Source organism: Sceloporus occidentalis, unplaced genomic scaffold, assembly GCF_023333645.1.
Source record: "Sceloporus occidentalis isolate IW3139 unplaced genomic scaffold, rSceOcc1.0.p SCAF_24, whole genome shotgun sequence".
Lineage (NCBI taxonomy): Eukaryota > Metazoa > Chordata > Lepidosauria > Squamata > Phrynosomatidae > Sceloporus > Sceloporus occidentalis.
In genome coordinates, this window is record NW_028317004.1 from 11,253,989 (window position 1) to 11,269,779 (window position 15,791).

Consider the following 15,791-nt stretch of genomic DNA (forward strand, 5'->3'; position numbering starts at 1 on the left):
TCTCGCTGTTTCTCCAATCAGGAGGAGAGGGTGTGGCCGGAAGCTCCGCCCTTTTGCCAAAGTGAACCAGACCAGTGGCGTAGCGCGGTCACGTAACGCAAGGTTACGTGACTTAAATACACCACCGGAGAATTAATGTCTGTAACAGGTGATCCACTTGCTAATGTAGATGTATGGCTTGGGAGAACATTGGCAAATTGTTTTTACGTTTCAGGGGTAACAAAGTCTCTCCCTTAGCTTACTTACCTGTTTGAATAACTGTAACTGAATGGTTAAATTTGAACATTGTTTGGGTGGCTATGTCTGAGGAAACTTTATGTCATGGTGATTGTGTGTTCAGAAGAGTGGTGTTTTTAGGGTACCAAACTGTCTTTTCTGGTTTGGTATTTACTGTTTAAGCGTGTCACAGTATAGTTTACAATAAAAAAAAAATGCTGTGGCCTTTCACAAATCCAACAATGTGTCTCTGTTTTTATTTGGGCATGGGATCAGGATCCGTTATAAAGCACAGGTCAAGTGCTTTACTTCGGCACACGTAAAAGAAGCAGAATGTGGACCAGACGCTGGTGTGACTGAAAAGGTAATACATAACTCTCTGCATGGCATCAGAATAAACTGTACACCTAGCATAGTTAGCCAACACTCACTGAACAAAACTTAACAAAAGCATCCATACGTGAGAAAATATAGTTACGTTGAACTAATCATATAGTACATATATATATATCGACCTATTTATTTTACCTGTACCAAAGCTTTCCTCTCCACAAAGTGAACACCTGCCAGAGTCCATTAGATTTGCAAAATACTTCCAACCAGTTGGTGTTTCATAGACAGGAACTTTCATAGACTTTGCCACTCTGAAATATAAAATGTTTAACAATTTCATTAAAGAAGCGCGAACCCCCTATCCTAGATTAAATAAACAATCTAGACCCCCAATTATTATTATTTTTTTTTTTAAACAACCCTTTGAATGGAATGAATTCAAATAGGTACAGGAATTCTTTAGTTCACTTCTAATTTCGTCTCTACTGAAAGCAGGAAGCATACTTAGGTACACTTAATGACATGTATTGTACCACTTTTTATTGAAGTCATTCATATCGAGGAGTACAGGTGTCACTGTTTCTAAGTTTTAAGATATTTTTTAACAATTTCGATAAACAGAAAGCAGGAAAAGTGAAGACATTGTGTGTCAGAAAGACTTCTTTCATCAACCAGTACTGCATGTTATCTTTCTTCTTCAGTATTCATATGACTTTTATGTCCAGCAGAATAATTAAATGATAATTAAAAACATACAAACCATTCCTATTATTGTATATTTTTGTGTCCTTTTAGAGTGTTGGTTTTTGAGACAAATGTGTCTGCTTTGCTAACGAATAAGGAATTGAATATTTAGCATATGTATGGGCAAATGAAGAATTAAATATAGAATCCTCAAAATACAAGCAAAATATTAATCTTTACATTCAAAATATTTAAAATATAATATGCATTTTTAGTAGAATCTTTTATTATACTTTATCAATCATGGTGTGCTTTCTTTTTTATCACAAGAAACAGCTCCACAGGCAGCTGTGGAGGGAGAAATCAATAACTATTGAGAAGCGAAATAACTGTTCAAGAAAAGCAATAGGTTCCAACTTATCCACAACAAAAATATTTTAAAAACATTAAATACAGTGCAATATACTACTAAAGATTAAAAGTTAGAAAACGCAAAACATAAAATTATAGTAGTTCTATTTTTTGCAAACAGGAGAATGTGATGTAAGGCTGAATTCACCCAGACTAGATTCAGTGCTATATTTAGAGGGTGGTGGTATTTACTGTATGCGTCTCTTGTGCCCCTTCCAATCTCTACATGCCAGCTGCACAAATGAACATGATGCATGGCATGTAGAGCTGAATGCCTGAAATTTATATCCAGATCAGTTGCCACTGCACCTCAGCACATCTATGAACGAGGAACAAAACCCACATCCAGAAATGAAACTATATGAACATGATGCTCACTGTTATTATTCATGCATTTTAGGAGAATTATTAAAATCCCATACTGAGCTGATTCTTTATGGCAAATAAGTCTGTTTTTCTATAGAATTTCATCAGTCAGGATGTTTGGCTGGGTGATTAGGGGTGAGAAATTCTTTCATTTACCATGGACAGTTTGATGAGGAGTTAGGGTTTTTGTCAAGTCGGGTAGGCTAAGGTAACAGAACTAGAACACAAACAACTTACTCATTGGCAGCTGCCTGAAAAAGAAATATAAAACAAATATGCAAAAATTGAATGTTTTATTAAAAAAAAAGAAAATAGCATAATATGTTATAAAATGCTTATTGTCTCCCGTAAGATGATGTATTCTGTCCAGATCTCAAGTGAACGAAATCAGAGTTAACTGTACCTAGCAATTAGATTGTAAGGGACTTTTTATGCAACTTACAAAAATATGGTAAAATTAAAAGAAAACACATGAGTGTCCGGATTCAATGGAGGAAATAAATCAATGTTGCACAAGTAACCGAATAGCAATAATCAAATAGATTGCAGTGGAAAACACGTAAAAACAGCTGCATTTGCCCGGATTAATTTGCTACGGTAATATGTATTACTTTTATTTATTTATTTTCATTGCAATCTATTGGATTGCTTTCAGTTACTAGTGACAGATAAAATCTCCAGTATTGAGCCCAACCCATATAGTCAAAAAGAAAACATCAACCAAGTAAGCCAGCAGCCATCCTTCCTATGCAAGACTTCTGTTAATGAGGACAGCCACGTATCACTTTGGGACTGAGTGAGAGGTTGTAAGTTGTATGCACAGTTTACCTTAAACTATGCATCTGTTAATAGCTTAATTTTGCCCCCCCCCAAAAAAAATACATAGGTTTCTCTAGGTAACGTGTAGCCTGTGTATATGATTTTCACCTAAATGTAACTATAGCAAAATACTGAAAAGATACCCTGCCTCTGACAGGGGTGAATGTGCTCCAACACATGCCACCCAAAGGCTTAACACTGATGCTAATATTAATTATGTTATTTCACCAGTATTTCAAAAAGAGAATAGTAATAATAAAAATACATTTGTGTAAAAAAGCCAATTTCCTCTTATTTTAAAAGACAACTCAGAACTTTGATATTCATTAAAGTAAACATGTCAACACTTCTAAAGTACAGGATCTCTTGGTGGCCTGGACCGTACAACGTTCAACACGAAGTGTGCTATGCTCATGAAATTTTTAAGGAATCAGAGTTTCTATAGAATTTAATTAACTTTGATTTGCTTTTGTACATGGCAAAGCTCTGTTCAATTTGTTGTGAGTTTATAGACCAATGGCTTAGTGGATTAACAACTGGGACAATTTGAAAGAATATTTTTTTACAAGTAAACCAAGAAGTCTTTTTTTTGGTAGCCATCTGAAATTCCAAAACGCAAAAAGCTAAGGTGATGTGAAGTTTGACTCCTCTTGTCTTGCTATGTCCCCTTCATCATTCCAAGACATTTGGTCAATGCTATGCATCCAACTTTGAGGAAGGCCATTTTCTGTCCTACCATGACTGTGCCCCAGTGAACAAAGTAAGGTCCATAAAGACATGGTTGGATAAGTTTGGTGTGGAAGAACTTAACTGGCCTGCACAGAGCCCTGATCTCAACTCCATCAAACGCCTTTGGGATGAACTGGAAAGGAGATTGGGAGCCGGGCCGTCTTGTCTAACATCAGTGCCTCACAAATGCTCTACTGGATGAATGGGCTACAATTCCCACAGAAACACAATCTTGTGGAAAGCCTTCTCAGAAAATTGAAAGCTATTATAGCTGCAAATGGGGGAACAACTACATACTAATGTCTACATACTAAATATATGTCATAAAAGTCCCTGTTGATATAATGGTCACGTGTCCCAATACTTTTGTCCATGTAGTGTACATTAACAAAGGTCAATGATTTGAATATTATTTCAACAAGCATTGCAACTCTATACTGGCTATACACAGTTCTTCACCTCTTGCTGAACTAAAACTCACTTGATGTTCAGCCAGCACCCACAAAATTAGTCTGTCAAAACACCATGGGAGTAGGAATGCCCCCACAGCTGGATATCTTGCTGCTGACTTCACCTCATCTATTTAGATAGAGAACTAGTGCTAGAACATTTCCTACTACGTATTCCAACCTAAAGGAAAAACAGTTAAATGTAAGCACAGGATTCATAACCCTGGCCAGGGTGAAGGAAGCCCAGGAACACTGCCAGGAGCTAGATTAAATTGACATACAGCAGCAGAAAGGGGAAGTAGGATGCTCCGGAGTTAAGGTGAACCTGTCAAGTGAGCCCTGTGCCCTAATGTAGATTTCCAGAGATTTTGAGAGATCTTAGGTCCTGGTGTTGCCGTGACTTGACAGGAGAAGGAATCAGACTAAAAGTGCCCATTAAGACATGTTATGCCATGTTTCTTCCTTCCATCTTCACCTACAAGCACTTTTTATGTTCTGGTGGAAATTCTTTTTTAATTTTACTGCACTTGTTAACGAACCGAGAAACACCAACAACCTAATAACTGAAAACATAAAAATACACTCTATAAAATGTTACCGGTTGTCGGTTTGTCTTCTTCTGCCATACCTCATGAATATATGTTCTGTAAGAAGCACTATGTAAATTGTTGGCACTATATAAATAAAAGATACTAATAATAAAATGTTTTTTATACTTTGTGTAGACATTCAGACCTTAAGTAGACTTTGGTCTTGTCCTGTCAGGATAGATTTATGCTATCCAATGCATGTTTAAATTCTCACAGTTGGAAAACAAGGGTGGTTCTATGTCCACATGGCTTTGACATAAAAGCTGGCTCTGATAATAGAGTGTAAATAAGAGTTAGTCATACCAGGCAACTTCCCGAATGAGCTGATCCTAAGACTTTGCAAATTATAACCCTCAAGTCCATCACTATTCTGTAGTAGTGGCTCTAATGCATACCTGCCAACCATTCCATTTTCTGTGGGACAGTCAATATTTTTGACTGCTTTTGCAGGCAGTGGAACCATGGGTCTGTTAGTGAGATCAGAGGATCACAGTCCCTTGTGGTCTCCTTCTGCATCACAGAATCACAAGGCAGGAAGGTAAGTCTATGATCCTTCCCCTATCGCCACCTCTAATCCAACACTTGCCCATCTCCAACCCTGCCCCACCTGCCTCCAAACGGGTTTATGAGCAACAGTGTCCTGATTTGGGCACCTTTTCTTATGATCAGGTGCCAGGTGGAGGCAGAAAATATTTGCCTTGTTTGGCCACCATTACATTGATTTATAATATAATTAAGTGATTTTAATTTTCTGGTTAGTGTGTAACATGAACTGGCACTATAAAAAGAAACTGGGGATATACTGTGTGTGCCATAAGGCAAGTTTCTGTTCATTTTGTGCCCTTACAAATTCTCATTTGATTATAGAAAGCACTATATTAGAACAATTTGAGTGTAAACGTTAATGAAAGCTATTGCTGTGATAATTATTTATGTATCCTATATAGCAGAGCACTTTATAACATTCACAAATATGTATGTAAGAGCTTTCACACCTTCAGAAAAAAATAAAATGGCATGCATTGCATTTCGGACAGCATGGGGGAAGCAGTTTTCTTGTAGACTTTAAATTACTATCTCAGAAGAAAGCAAGTGTTTATTTATATAAGAAAACATGCATTTTAACTGTATTTGTATACATTAATGTGTGTGTTTTTTTATGCCCAGAGCTTTTTCTTAACATACTATCAGCCAGTATTCTGTCTAGTGCTCTCATATATAGATATATACCGGTATATATATTGAAAATGGAAAATATTAGAATACATTTATCATGCATGATCCACAAAAATCTATTCTCTCCCATTATATTTTGTACAAACATCTGTCTGCAATCTATTGTACAGACCAGCCAAGGAATGGCAGATGTGAAATCCACAGGGCTCTGCTAGATGTGTTTCTTAGGATACATCATGTTTTTTGCATATTGTACTGCAAATTACAGTATATCTATATTTATTCATAGGTCACAGGCTCCTAATAGAATGGAAAATTAACTTATTATCCCAATGAGAATCTGTTACGATCACACACTAAAATTATTATTAAATATTCACTTAATGTTCTATTGATTTTCACATCCAATGTAGACCTACCCATAGTCTGCTCCAATATACCATATTGTAAAAATGAAGCTTCTTTGAGTAGTCTCAAAAACATCAGCTCAGTTCTTATAATCGTATAGTCCTACAAAAGCCTTATAAGAGTCCTTGCCTACTACAGATCATACTGTGTACCAAGAATTTAGTATGAACCCAGTGTGTCTGCAGTCCCCTTCAACTGTTTCAACAACTGATCTTCCAATGTGGTTAATGTGCCCCTTGAGGTTCTTCTAACTGAATGTTACTTCAGCACCTGCTTAATTTTGTGAGTTAGTGATCTTTGGTAGGGAACAGTTGTAAGTACATATTGTACCTGAGGACCACAACCTACTACTTGTTGTGTTTGGTAAACTCTCGGACTAACCAGTATATTCAGGAAGAGAGAAACCAATGATGTTATATTTCATTTCCACAGGCCTTCAATCGAAAATACCATAAAAGAGAAAGAAGCTCTGTGAGCATGCTGATGTCATTTGCTGCAAGTAGTTTATAACTCGCACTTAATAAAATCATATTAAGGGTTCCTTTTCTGATATAGGTATTTTACAAGACTGCCAACTCATGATGGAAGACGAAGGAACTTACGCACAAAATGTAACATACAAGGCCTTAGAGATGTTATGACTTTAAAAAAATTAATAAATAATGTTTTATATATTATTATTTTACTGAATCTAGAAGTTTCAGACAATGATACAAGGTAACAAAAAGCTGCGATGATCTGTCCCAAAGGCTTATGTTTCTCAATTCAGTGACATAGAAACTGTGTGATTGTTTACGGCAAATATTTAAATATAATGTAAAGTGAACAGTACATAAAAGCAAAAAATAAAAACATAATAAAAGAAAGTTATTCCTAATCCATAACTGAGGCTTGTTCAATTATATTATTGAACATATATCAGCCAGTAACAAATGGCTCAGTGATACACAGATGAGACCATAACAATGGATTGGAGAAACAGGTAGTCCTGCTTACTACTTCATTTTAGGTTGTTTCCAGCAGTAGGAATACTCTTGTAGATAGAACTACATTTTTGGGGGGATTCTAGCCATAAATGTGTGCCTGTATTGCTATTGCGTTAGTGTTACCTAAACACATGCCCATTGCTGCTACAGTATATCATTACACAAGAAATGTATCCTTTGGTGTACAGTAATTAATCAAGATGCCCATATTTCAACATCTAGAAGATCTAAAACCATTACTCATCTGATATATTTCTGTGAGTTCTTGTAATCAGACAAAATGTTTGTACATTTCAATATCCACAATGTGCTTTTTGTAACATGATGAAATACTGCAGACCACAAAACTATTATAATCTAGGCCTTCTAAGTTTACATTGTATTTCTGGAGATTTAAGATTGTGTTCTATTCCACATTTACATTAGGATCAGTACAAACTTACACTGTCCTTTGGTTGCTTAACACTACTTTTGTTATGAATGCTATAAACATAACAGGACCATTCTAAAGGTATCCAGCACTTGGTATTGCCTTATGAGCCGATAATCCTTATGCATGCATGGTAAATTATTGTACCTAATAAATGGTAAGACTTCTTTCAGTAGCCGGACATGGTGGGAATTTTGCTGAGGTCAAGTCGATTCCATTCATGCCTGGGCCATGTGTCATCAACTTTGAATTTTTAAATGAAATGTAGTTTTGGATATACAGTATCCATAAAGTTAATATATTTGGTAGATTAAAAGCTCATCATTTGTGCTAAAACTAAAACACTGTATTATAGCTATAAATGAGAAGGCTGTTTCCTTTACAGCTGTGGAATTTTCCCATATTTACTGTTGTCATGCTGTTGTTGAATGGAATTTATGTGAAGGGTGACTTTGGATGAAAAATACAAAAAGTACCAGCTAACCAGTTAATAAAAAACATAATTTACTGTCAAGATGAAGAGAATGCGTTAACCCTGCAATCAAAGTTGGCCTTTTTACAAAAGTATAGTGTATCTCTGTACTACAAAACTACCGTGATCCTTTTAGATCTTGCAGCTTTTGACACTGTTGATCACACCGTTCTCCTTGTATGGCTTCTTTCCTTGTATGAAATCTGTGAAACAGCCCTCTCTTGGGTAAAGTCTTTGCTTTCTCACCGTGCCTTAATCTCTTCTTCTGGCACTTGCTTCTGTCCTCTCCCTTACCACTCACATCTCCAGGATTTCACCTGTGCAATATTTTTTTTTCTATATTTAAATGCTTACTAAAAAGCCCACCTATTTAAATAGACATGCAACCTGTCCTTCTTAAACCAACAGCCTGGACTCTGGGGGAAAAAAAATCAGTTCTCACCACCTTTGAGATCTCTATGCCACTGATTCTCCACATGACCGTCACTATAATAAAATCATCTTTGCCCAAGCAGTTCCTCACCTTCTCATTCACCCCCTTAACTCTTAATAGACTTAATAAACATGCAACAATGGCAATATATTAGTAAGCCATACATGTGTTTTCTACAATTATGGAACATTCTTTAATTTTTATTTGCACAATAGACAGTAACAACACAAGTTAGACTGGTATTAAATATAATCAGTTTTATCTTCAGGAATCATATTTCAGGGTACATGAAGAGAACCACAGACAAATCTAGGGGGACATCAACTCTTATCTGCACAGTATCCCTGCCCGAATGACTGCAGGCTGCCAGTCTGAGGGATCCTAACACAGTCTAAGCCTTTCTTTTTCAGAGAGACATATACCTTCCACTCTTACTGATTGCTACATGACAGGTAGCAAGAAGCTCCTTGTGTCATCACCCATCATGGTCCAGTAAAAGAGCCTACCTATGTCTCTGCAAATACCCATGCTGTAAGAGCTGGATCCAGTGGACCAAGTGGGCCCCTGAACCAGGCACACTTGCTGTGCAGAGCAACAAGTACAGAAATGGTTCAACAACAAGAAAGCAGCAAGTGCGGGGTTCCTTGCCACCAGTGGCCAGAGCCTGCACCTTTTGCTTCAATTTTAATCAGCCCTAAAAGCAGTACATTGAGTGTTAATCAAGCAATTCTTTTCTTATGTTTTGGCAGTCCAGTCATGGTACATTACAGCAAGCGAGTACAGTTTCATCTTGTGAGCACCAGAAGACCAAGCAACTATTACTCTCTAGCAGAGAATTCATTGCTATTGACTGCTACAGTTTGTCACAACCATGTAGTTTACATCCAGATTTGGGACATTCAGTTGCAATCCATCAGTGCTGTGGATTTTGGAACCTGTTAAAGCAGATGTTTCCTGTCAACAGCTGGCTCCTCAGAGTGTACACTGGAGCATTCTGCATATTTCATCCACCCAGTATTTCATTAGCTGACCTTTGAGACATGTTATCTAAATTATCCCTTAATCTGAGTGCTCCATTTGTTACCACAATGCTCTCTTCCTCTTGCCTACATTCAAGGGCGTGCTCATTGTATACGAACAATACAATCTACTCTGCGGCACAGCAGGAAAACATAGGTTTAACAGAGGGAAATGCTGCAATTTATATGGACAATTAGATAATGTTTTTAGAATTTGCAGGAATTTCTAGGAAAAGCTGGCTTTTCTTGCCTGCTTCTACAGTAACTCCTATCCAGTCAAACTGGTGGTTTCTGCCCACTGAAATCATGTACATCAAGAGCACTATACATATACATCTCCTATAATGTATATGTATCTGAAAGTTCTTTGCCCAGCTCTGCAGGCAAAGTCCCAAGAATGTTAAATTACATATAAACACATAAAACATGTCTCTGAAGCAACAAGTAATCCTTAAATGTAGTAAAACTGGTATTTCCTCCAACGCACTAAAATGTTTGCCATGACTGTTATAGTATTGATGTCCTTTGAAAGGATCCCCTTTTAGACCCAATGGATAACTGAATGGATAATACTGAAAGTCCACGTCGAAAACTCTTTCTCCACCAACTTCTAGGAAAGTGGCATGTAATAAAGCTAGAATCTAATTCAGAAATTCATACTAGAGAAGTATGTCAAATCAATCAATTTTAGCAAATATGGCATTATACACCATTAAAAAAAAATAGTCCCAAGCGCATTGAAGTTGGAGCCGACTATAGAAAGCACTGGATGTGTAGGTGAACAAAACATATTTGACCTGTCCGTGGTACTGAACAAAATAAAAATGTTTTTTGAGTGCATGGCACCTGAAGTAGCATGTCTATATTACATTGCATTGATCATTTGCCCAGACAACTGTATTCCTTAGGACATCTATCCATTAGCTATACATCCTCAGTTATTCTACACAGCAATTAGTTCTCCTTTAAAAAAAATTTGAAAACTGTAAATAAAATTGAATTACTAAATAAAACCATATCACATGTTTTTAATGGGTCTCAGATTCTGGATGCTTATGGGAAGAAAAAAATGGCAAGAGCACTCCATAGTACAAAGCAAAACCAATAAAATGCTGTCCTTGGGTCAATAGGAGCATGTCTAAAATTGCCGGCTCTGAATTTCAAGAAGTGCAAAGTTTCCAATGCATTTAAGGAATTATGGGTGAAGACATGCAGACACAAGGTATGTCACCTTTCGATTCCTTACCCAACATTCTGATATAGGCATATACTTTCTATTTTATACATAGGTTGGTACATTTTTTTAAATTCAAAGGATTGTTTTTAGACAATAATTGTCGTTGCAAAACATTTATAGCCAAGTTGTTTACTTAAAAAAAAAAAGACAGATTAAAGTGTATAGTCAACCATCTGTTAACTCCACAATCTCTGGTAATCTATTACGTACCCTCATTTGGCAATTACTTTACATTTTGTGAAATATTTTTTCTAATACCATTAACTGCCTCCCTAGATTCAATTGCTCCTTTTTATCTTCAAAACAGGAAAAAAGGGAATGGCAATTTTCCAAACTGAACAAAAAAAAAAACATATGGAGACCATTATACTTTCTCTTATCGCAGTTGGATCTTGTGAGGTCACTTATTATGATCTGTTGGAAGTACAAGGGAGCATTAAGCATAAACTTTTAGTTCCCAATTTAAAGTAATCTCATAAGTAACACACAAAGAAGTTCACTGTAATTATTTTGCATTAAGTCCTCTTTCTCTTAACCAATACATAACTTTTATCTCCACTTGTGTGGTGTTCAGCTCGTTCAGGTTGCCTGTACTGTAGCACAGAGAGGGCAAATAAAATAGGGTGTTTTTTGCAAATAGGAGGAGCGATTTCTAAAACTATAATCCGGTAGTTGTGGTAGCTATTTGCAAAGGAGTGCAAAAGCAAAAAGGGATAATCAGTAAAAAATTCTACCTGTCCATCAGCTTGAATATTAGGATAAGTAGTATAATATTCTTTTCTTGGGGTATCTTATCACTGAAATGGTCGTGAAGTTAACTAAAGAATCTTACAATGTCTTTCAAGTTTTGTTGTCTATATCTGTCCAATGTTAAATTGTAGCCAAAGGCATATTCTGCCCCACCTCCTCTGCTCCTAACAGGGGCAGATCAATTTATTGGGGGATCAGGTTCCCCAGTGCTCCACTACTCAATGGGCCAGTAAGGATAGAGTAGTGCTAATAAATATAACTTAGTATTGCAGTAGGTCAGAGGTGAGAAGATACTGTAGACTATAATATGTTTGTAAGCACATGTCAACTAAATTATTGTGGGGGGGCTGATATCATAGGCTTTCGTCCTTAGACAAATTATTCCACACGTTCTCCCCCATATTCTTTTATCATATGAGTGACATTTCCCAGAGCCAAATAATGATCAGAACACTGTAGTAGTAGGGTAAGTGTTGCTATAATCCAAAACTGGATGTCTAGCAGAATAACCATTCACAGATTTAACACAAATTAAATCCTAATAAATAGATCTATGCAAATAAATAATATGACAACCAGTCATTAGGCCTTAGGACACAGTAGTGACTGTGTCCTATGGCCTAATGACTGGTTGTCTCTGTGACCGAACTCTGGCTGGTATGAGCACCTCCCAGAAAAGTTCAATGTACACAACTACCTAGCCATATGTTAGTGTGCTGCTGTCGGTTAAATGTGGGAGCTAGCTGTGCTCAGGATGTCTTTAAGCACTTTCATACTCACTTTTCCATCACACCAAAAAAGTATGCAAAAAAGGAATGAGAAAATGAAGACGGAAAGCAGCAAGTATTTATATATCATGATGAAGGGTCTCGGTTAGAGGCCAAAGCACGGAAGAATAATGATTGGATTTTGGGGATTTTTTGGACTTGGGAGTCCCATGAGTGCGTTTAATTTCGTGGACTTTTGTATATTGGCTGAACAGCACCCGGGCACGTGTGTTATCTTGTATTAATAGCGGCCAAGAGCGGGACTATTGGACAATGTTTTTCTCAGAGAATCTATCTGAATTATTCTGGCCTCTTGGTGCATTTATGCAAAAGGGAGGAGCCACAGGGACAGCCTCTTCACCATTCCTCCAATCAGGGTAGAGAGCGTGCCTGGAAGCTCTGCTTTTTTGCGGAAATGTCCTAGGAGGCTAGGTTCACTTATATCACAAAGCATTGCTATACATTTACACATCTGAATTTAGAAAATATACTTACTAAATATCTTGCTACTGCAAAAAAAACAGCAAGAAATCACATTAGCACTACAATAATCATAAAAACAATAGATACGTCTTGTAGGCAAGAAAAGAAACGGTCTACTTACTTGTCCAGTGCCAGGCTTGTAGGCATACTCCTCCCAAAACCTCGCACGCCCATTTGACGGAAGTATGGTATACAGGAGAGATTGGCAGCAATTACTGCTAACGAGTCTGAAGGATTCACAAAGAAGCCATTTTCTCCTAGAATCATGTACCTGTCCTAAAACAAACATGCAAACATTTTAACTATTAAATATAATTTACTAGACAAAGTATAATTTGGTTGTAACTAAGAACTAAGCTGGCCAATATTTAGTTTAGGAGACTTAATTATGTTGACATATCTAATTATGAAAAGAAATTCTACTTTACTGAGAGGGTGGCAGATAAATGAAACAGGTTGAGGTAAATACAGAAAGGGAATATAAACATGCATTGGATAGCCATGTGGCAATCCTAATTCTAAGAAAAGATCAAGGAATGATTAAGGTTTAAGTCTTGGAAAAATGGAAAAATGGGCAGGTAGGCTAAATGGATCTCATCTGCCATAAAATTATGTTTCTTTGAACTTCAGATCCTCTCCAGGTTTCCAAGAGCACTTCTTGAAATACCCATTACTGCTCTTTCCTTCTTTTTTCTTTTTTTGTACTTTCATCAGGGCCGTATTGGGGACAACAGTACCATCTATATAAATAGTTATTAAACTATTAAACAGTTATTATTTCAATGTTACCAATAATAATTATTAATTATATGCATTGTTAATACCATTTATCAGTATTAATATCACATGCTGTAGACAGACCACTTAATAATATAATGGATTTGATTACTATAATGCCCTAAATAAAATGATTCTCTTGTATCAGCAACTAAAGATTGCTGTGTGAACTACAGTGATTATATATACGGCATACATACTCCATCCGCATCAAATGCAGCTCCAAAACCATGCTCCCCTCCCTTCATGGCCTCCAAAAGACCACTGGCATATGTTAGGTTGGGGTCTGGATACTGTCCTCCAAAGTCTTCCAGTGGAACGCAGTTTACTGCTGAATTGGCAGGTGCTCCTAGCTCATCGCATAGAATTCGTCTCACATAAGGCCCCATAACTGGAAGGCAACAGAATTATGATGAAAGAATGATACCAATGATCATAGTTTGCAACACACTGCTACATAAGACTTAATACAAGTAACATGTCATAACTGAATTCCTTTGAGTTAACACAACCTACTATTTTTATAGTTTGGACACGGTGGAGCCAAGATCCCATAGCCAGAGCTTTCAAAGTATCTCCCACTGCACTGTGCATGAGATTTGCCGAGGACATCCTTTAATCAAGAGCACATTTACCTTGCTTGCACTTTAGATTTTATTCCCATGCACAAAATGTAGTCAGAAAATGGGGCTAAGTGTAGGCAAATAATATCTGCTTTCTATACATTTCACATCAATCTGTTACTCTATTACTGATGATATGTTTACCCACAAAGTCTTACATGATGCTTTCTGGGTCTTTTCTTCGCCCTTTCTCTAATTCTATACCTAAAGTCCCTTTCCCTGCATTTCCTGTTACTCTCCAACTTGCCTATTTCATATCTTACATGTATAAAGACTGCAATAACTATTTCTGTGTTTTGTCAGATTATTATCGAGACTTTGTATGTACAAGGCCCAGCTCCTGGAGGGGCCAACATTGATATACTCCCCCTACCTTAAATATTAATGCATTAAACAGGTAGAGAATTGAAACATGGGCATGGGTGTGTTGTACTTCTTTAACATGGGGATCCTGGAGGAAGAGGGGTTGCTCCTTTGTAGTTTTTACAACTTTAGACCCTCTATGGAGTTTTAGAAGTTTTGGAGACCGAAATAGTTATAGTCAATGTGAGGGTGAATTGGAGACTGCTGTATCCCTTGGCTTTTAACGCTAACTAGAAGAAGCCAGTGAAATATATAGCCCTCATACTGCCGTTAGGCCTGCAACCATTGTTTTAACAAACATGGAAAGCGAGTATACTTCTTAAACAACAGCGGGAAGGGATGCTATAAAGTTACGGAGTCAACACATTTATAAGTATATATAGGACCAATCTGATTTAAATGATAAAAAGCTTTGTACGTACCTCCGTTCATAGCGTCAATCCTTATTTTTAGTTGGTTGGGCCCAGTCAACAAACACTTTATTGCATTAAAGTCAAAGATGGTTCTGAGCAGATTGAGGTAAATGTCTACTGAGTCCACAACTTCCACTGTAAAACAATATATATGAACATATTGATTTCTAAATCAATGGTAATTAACAACTACCTTATTCATGTAAAATATAGTTTTATTTATATATTTTTTATATAATTTGTTTCTTGATAACCAAAAATAATACTTTACATCATGTCTGTACTGCAATACACCAATAAGTAAGCTAATGGCAGATATTCCAAAAAATCTAGATTTATTTAGAGGATCTAATTAATCCCATCTGCAAATCAGACTCTAGATCGGACAGTGAATTACACCAAACTGGAAGGTTGTAGGTTCTTTGTAAGGCTCAGTGTTGTAGTTATGCAAAACGTCCCAAATTTTTTTTCCTTAGGGGCCTGATAACAGAATTAGTAGCTGTTACAGGGTTAAAACCTAGATGTAACCACGTTAGGTAAAAAAGCTGCAGCAGCTCCTCATTAACCAACTATAAATGTCAGGCGATTCAGCAGCTCGTGGCTATGTAAGGGTTGGAAATTGAGCACCCTTCTAGTTCATTGGACTGCTTACCAATACTGTTTTTGTTTGTTTGTTTGTTTGGTTTTTTTATAAGAAAATGAAAAATTAGTTTTGTTTGAAGTCTGGCTTTCAGTCTCCTTCTCAGCTGAGATTCCTTACAGGGCCCTATAAATAGAGTTAGTGTGGTTCTAGTTCCAATGGTCAAGCCTCCTAGACAACCTTAGATACAATTGACATTCAGTTCTCTTATAGTTGC

The 15,791-nt window shown here is 36.8% G+C and overlaps 1 protein-coding gene across 1 annotated transcript in view; it reads right to left on the minus strand.

Moving 5' to 3' along the window:
- Window positions 1-15,791, minus strand: part of LOC149300619 (phosphoglucomutase-like protein 5) — a 49,941-nt gene that overhangs the window by 23,031 nt on the left and 11,119 nt on the right. Inside the window, exons 4-7 of the mRNA XM_089485090.1 lie at window positions 14,944-15,069; window positions 13,736-13,926; window positions 12,880-13,034; window positions 745-860 (exon numbers count right to left, since the gene is read on the minus strand). Of these exons, the coding sequence (XP_089341216.1) occupies window positions 745-860; window positions 12,880-13,034; window positions 13,736-13,926; window positions 14,944-15,069 (588 nt within the window). The remainder of the gene's footprint in view (window positions 1-744; window positions 861-12,879; window positions 13,035-13,735; window positions 13,927-14,943; window positions 15,070-15,791) is intronic.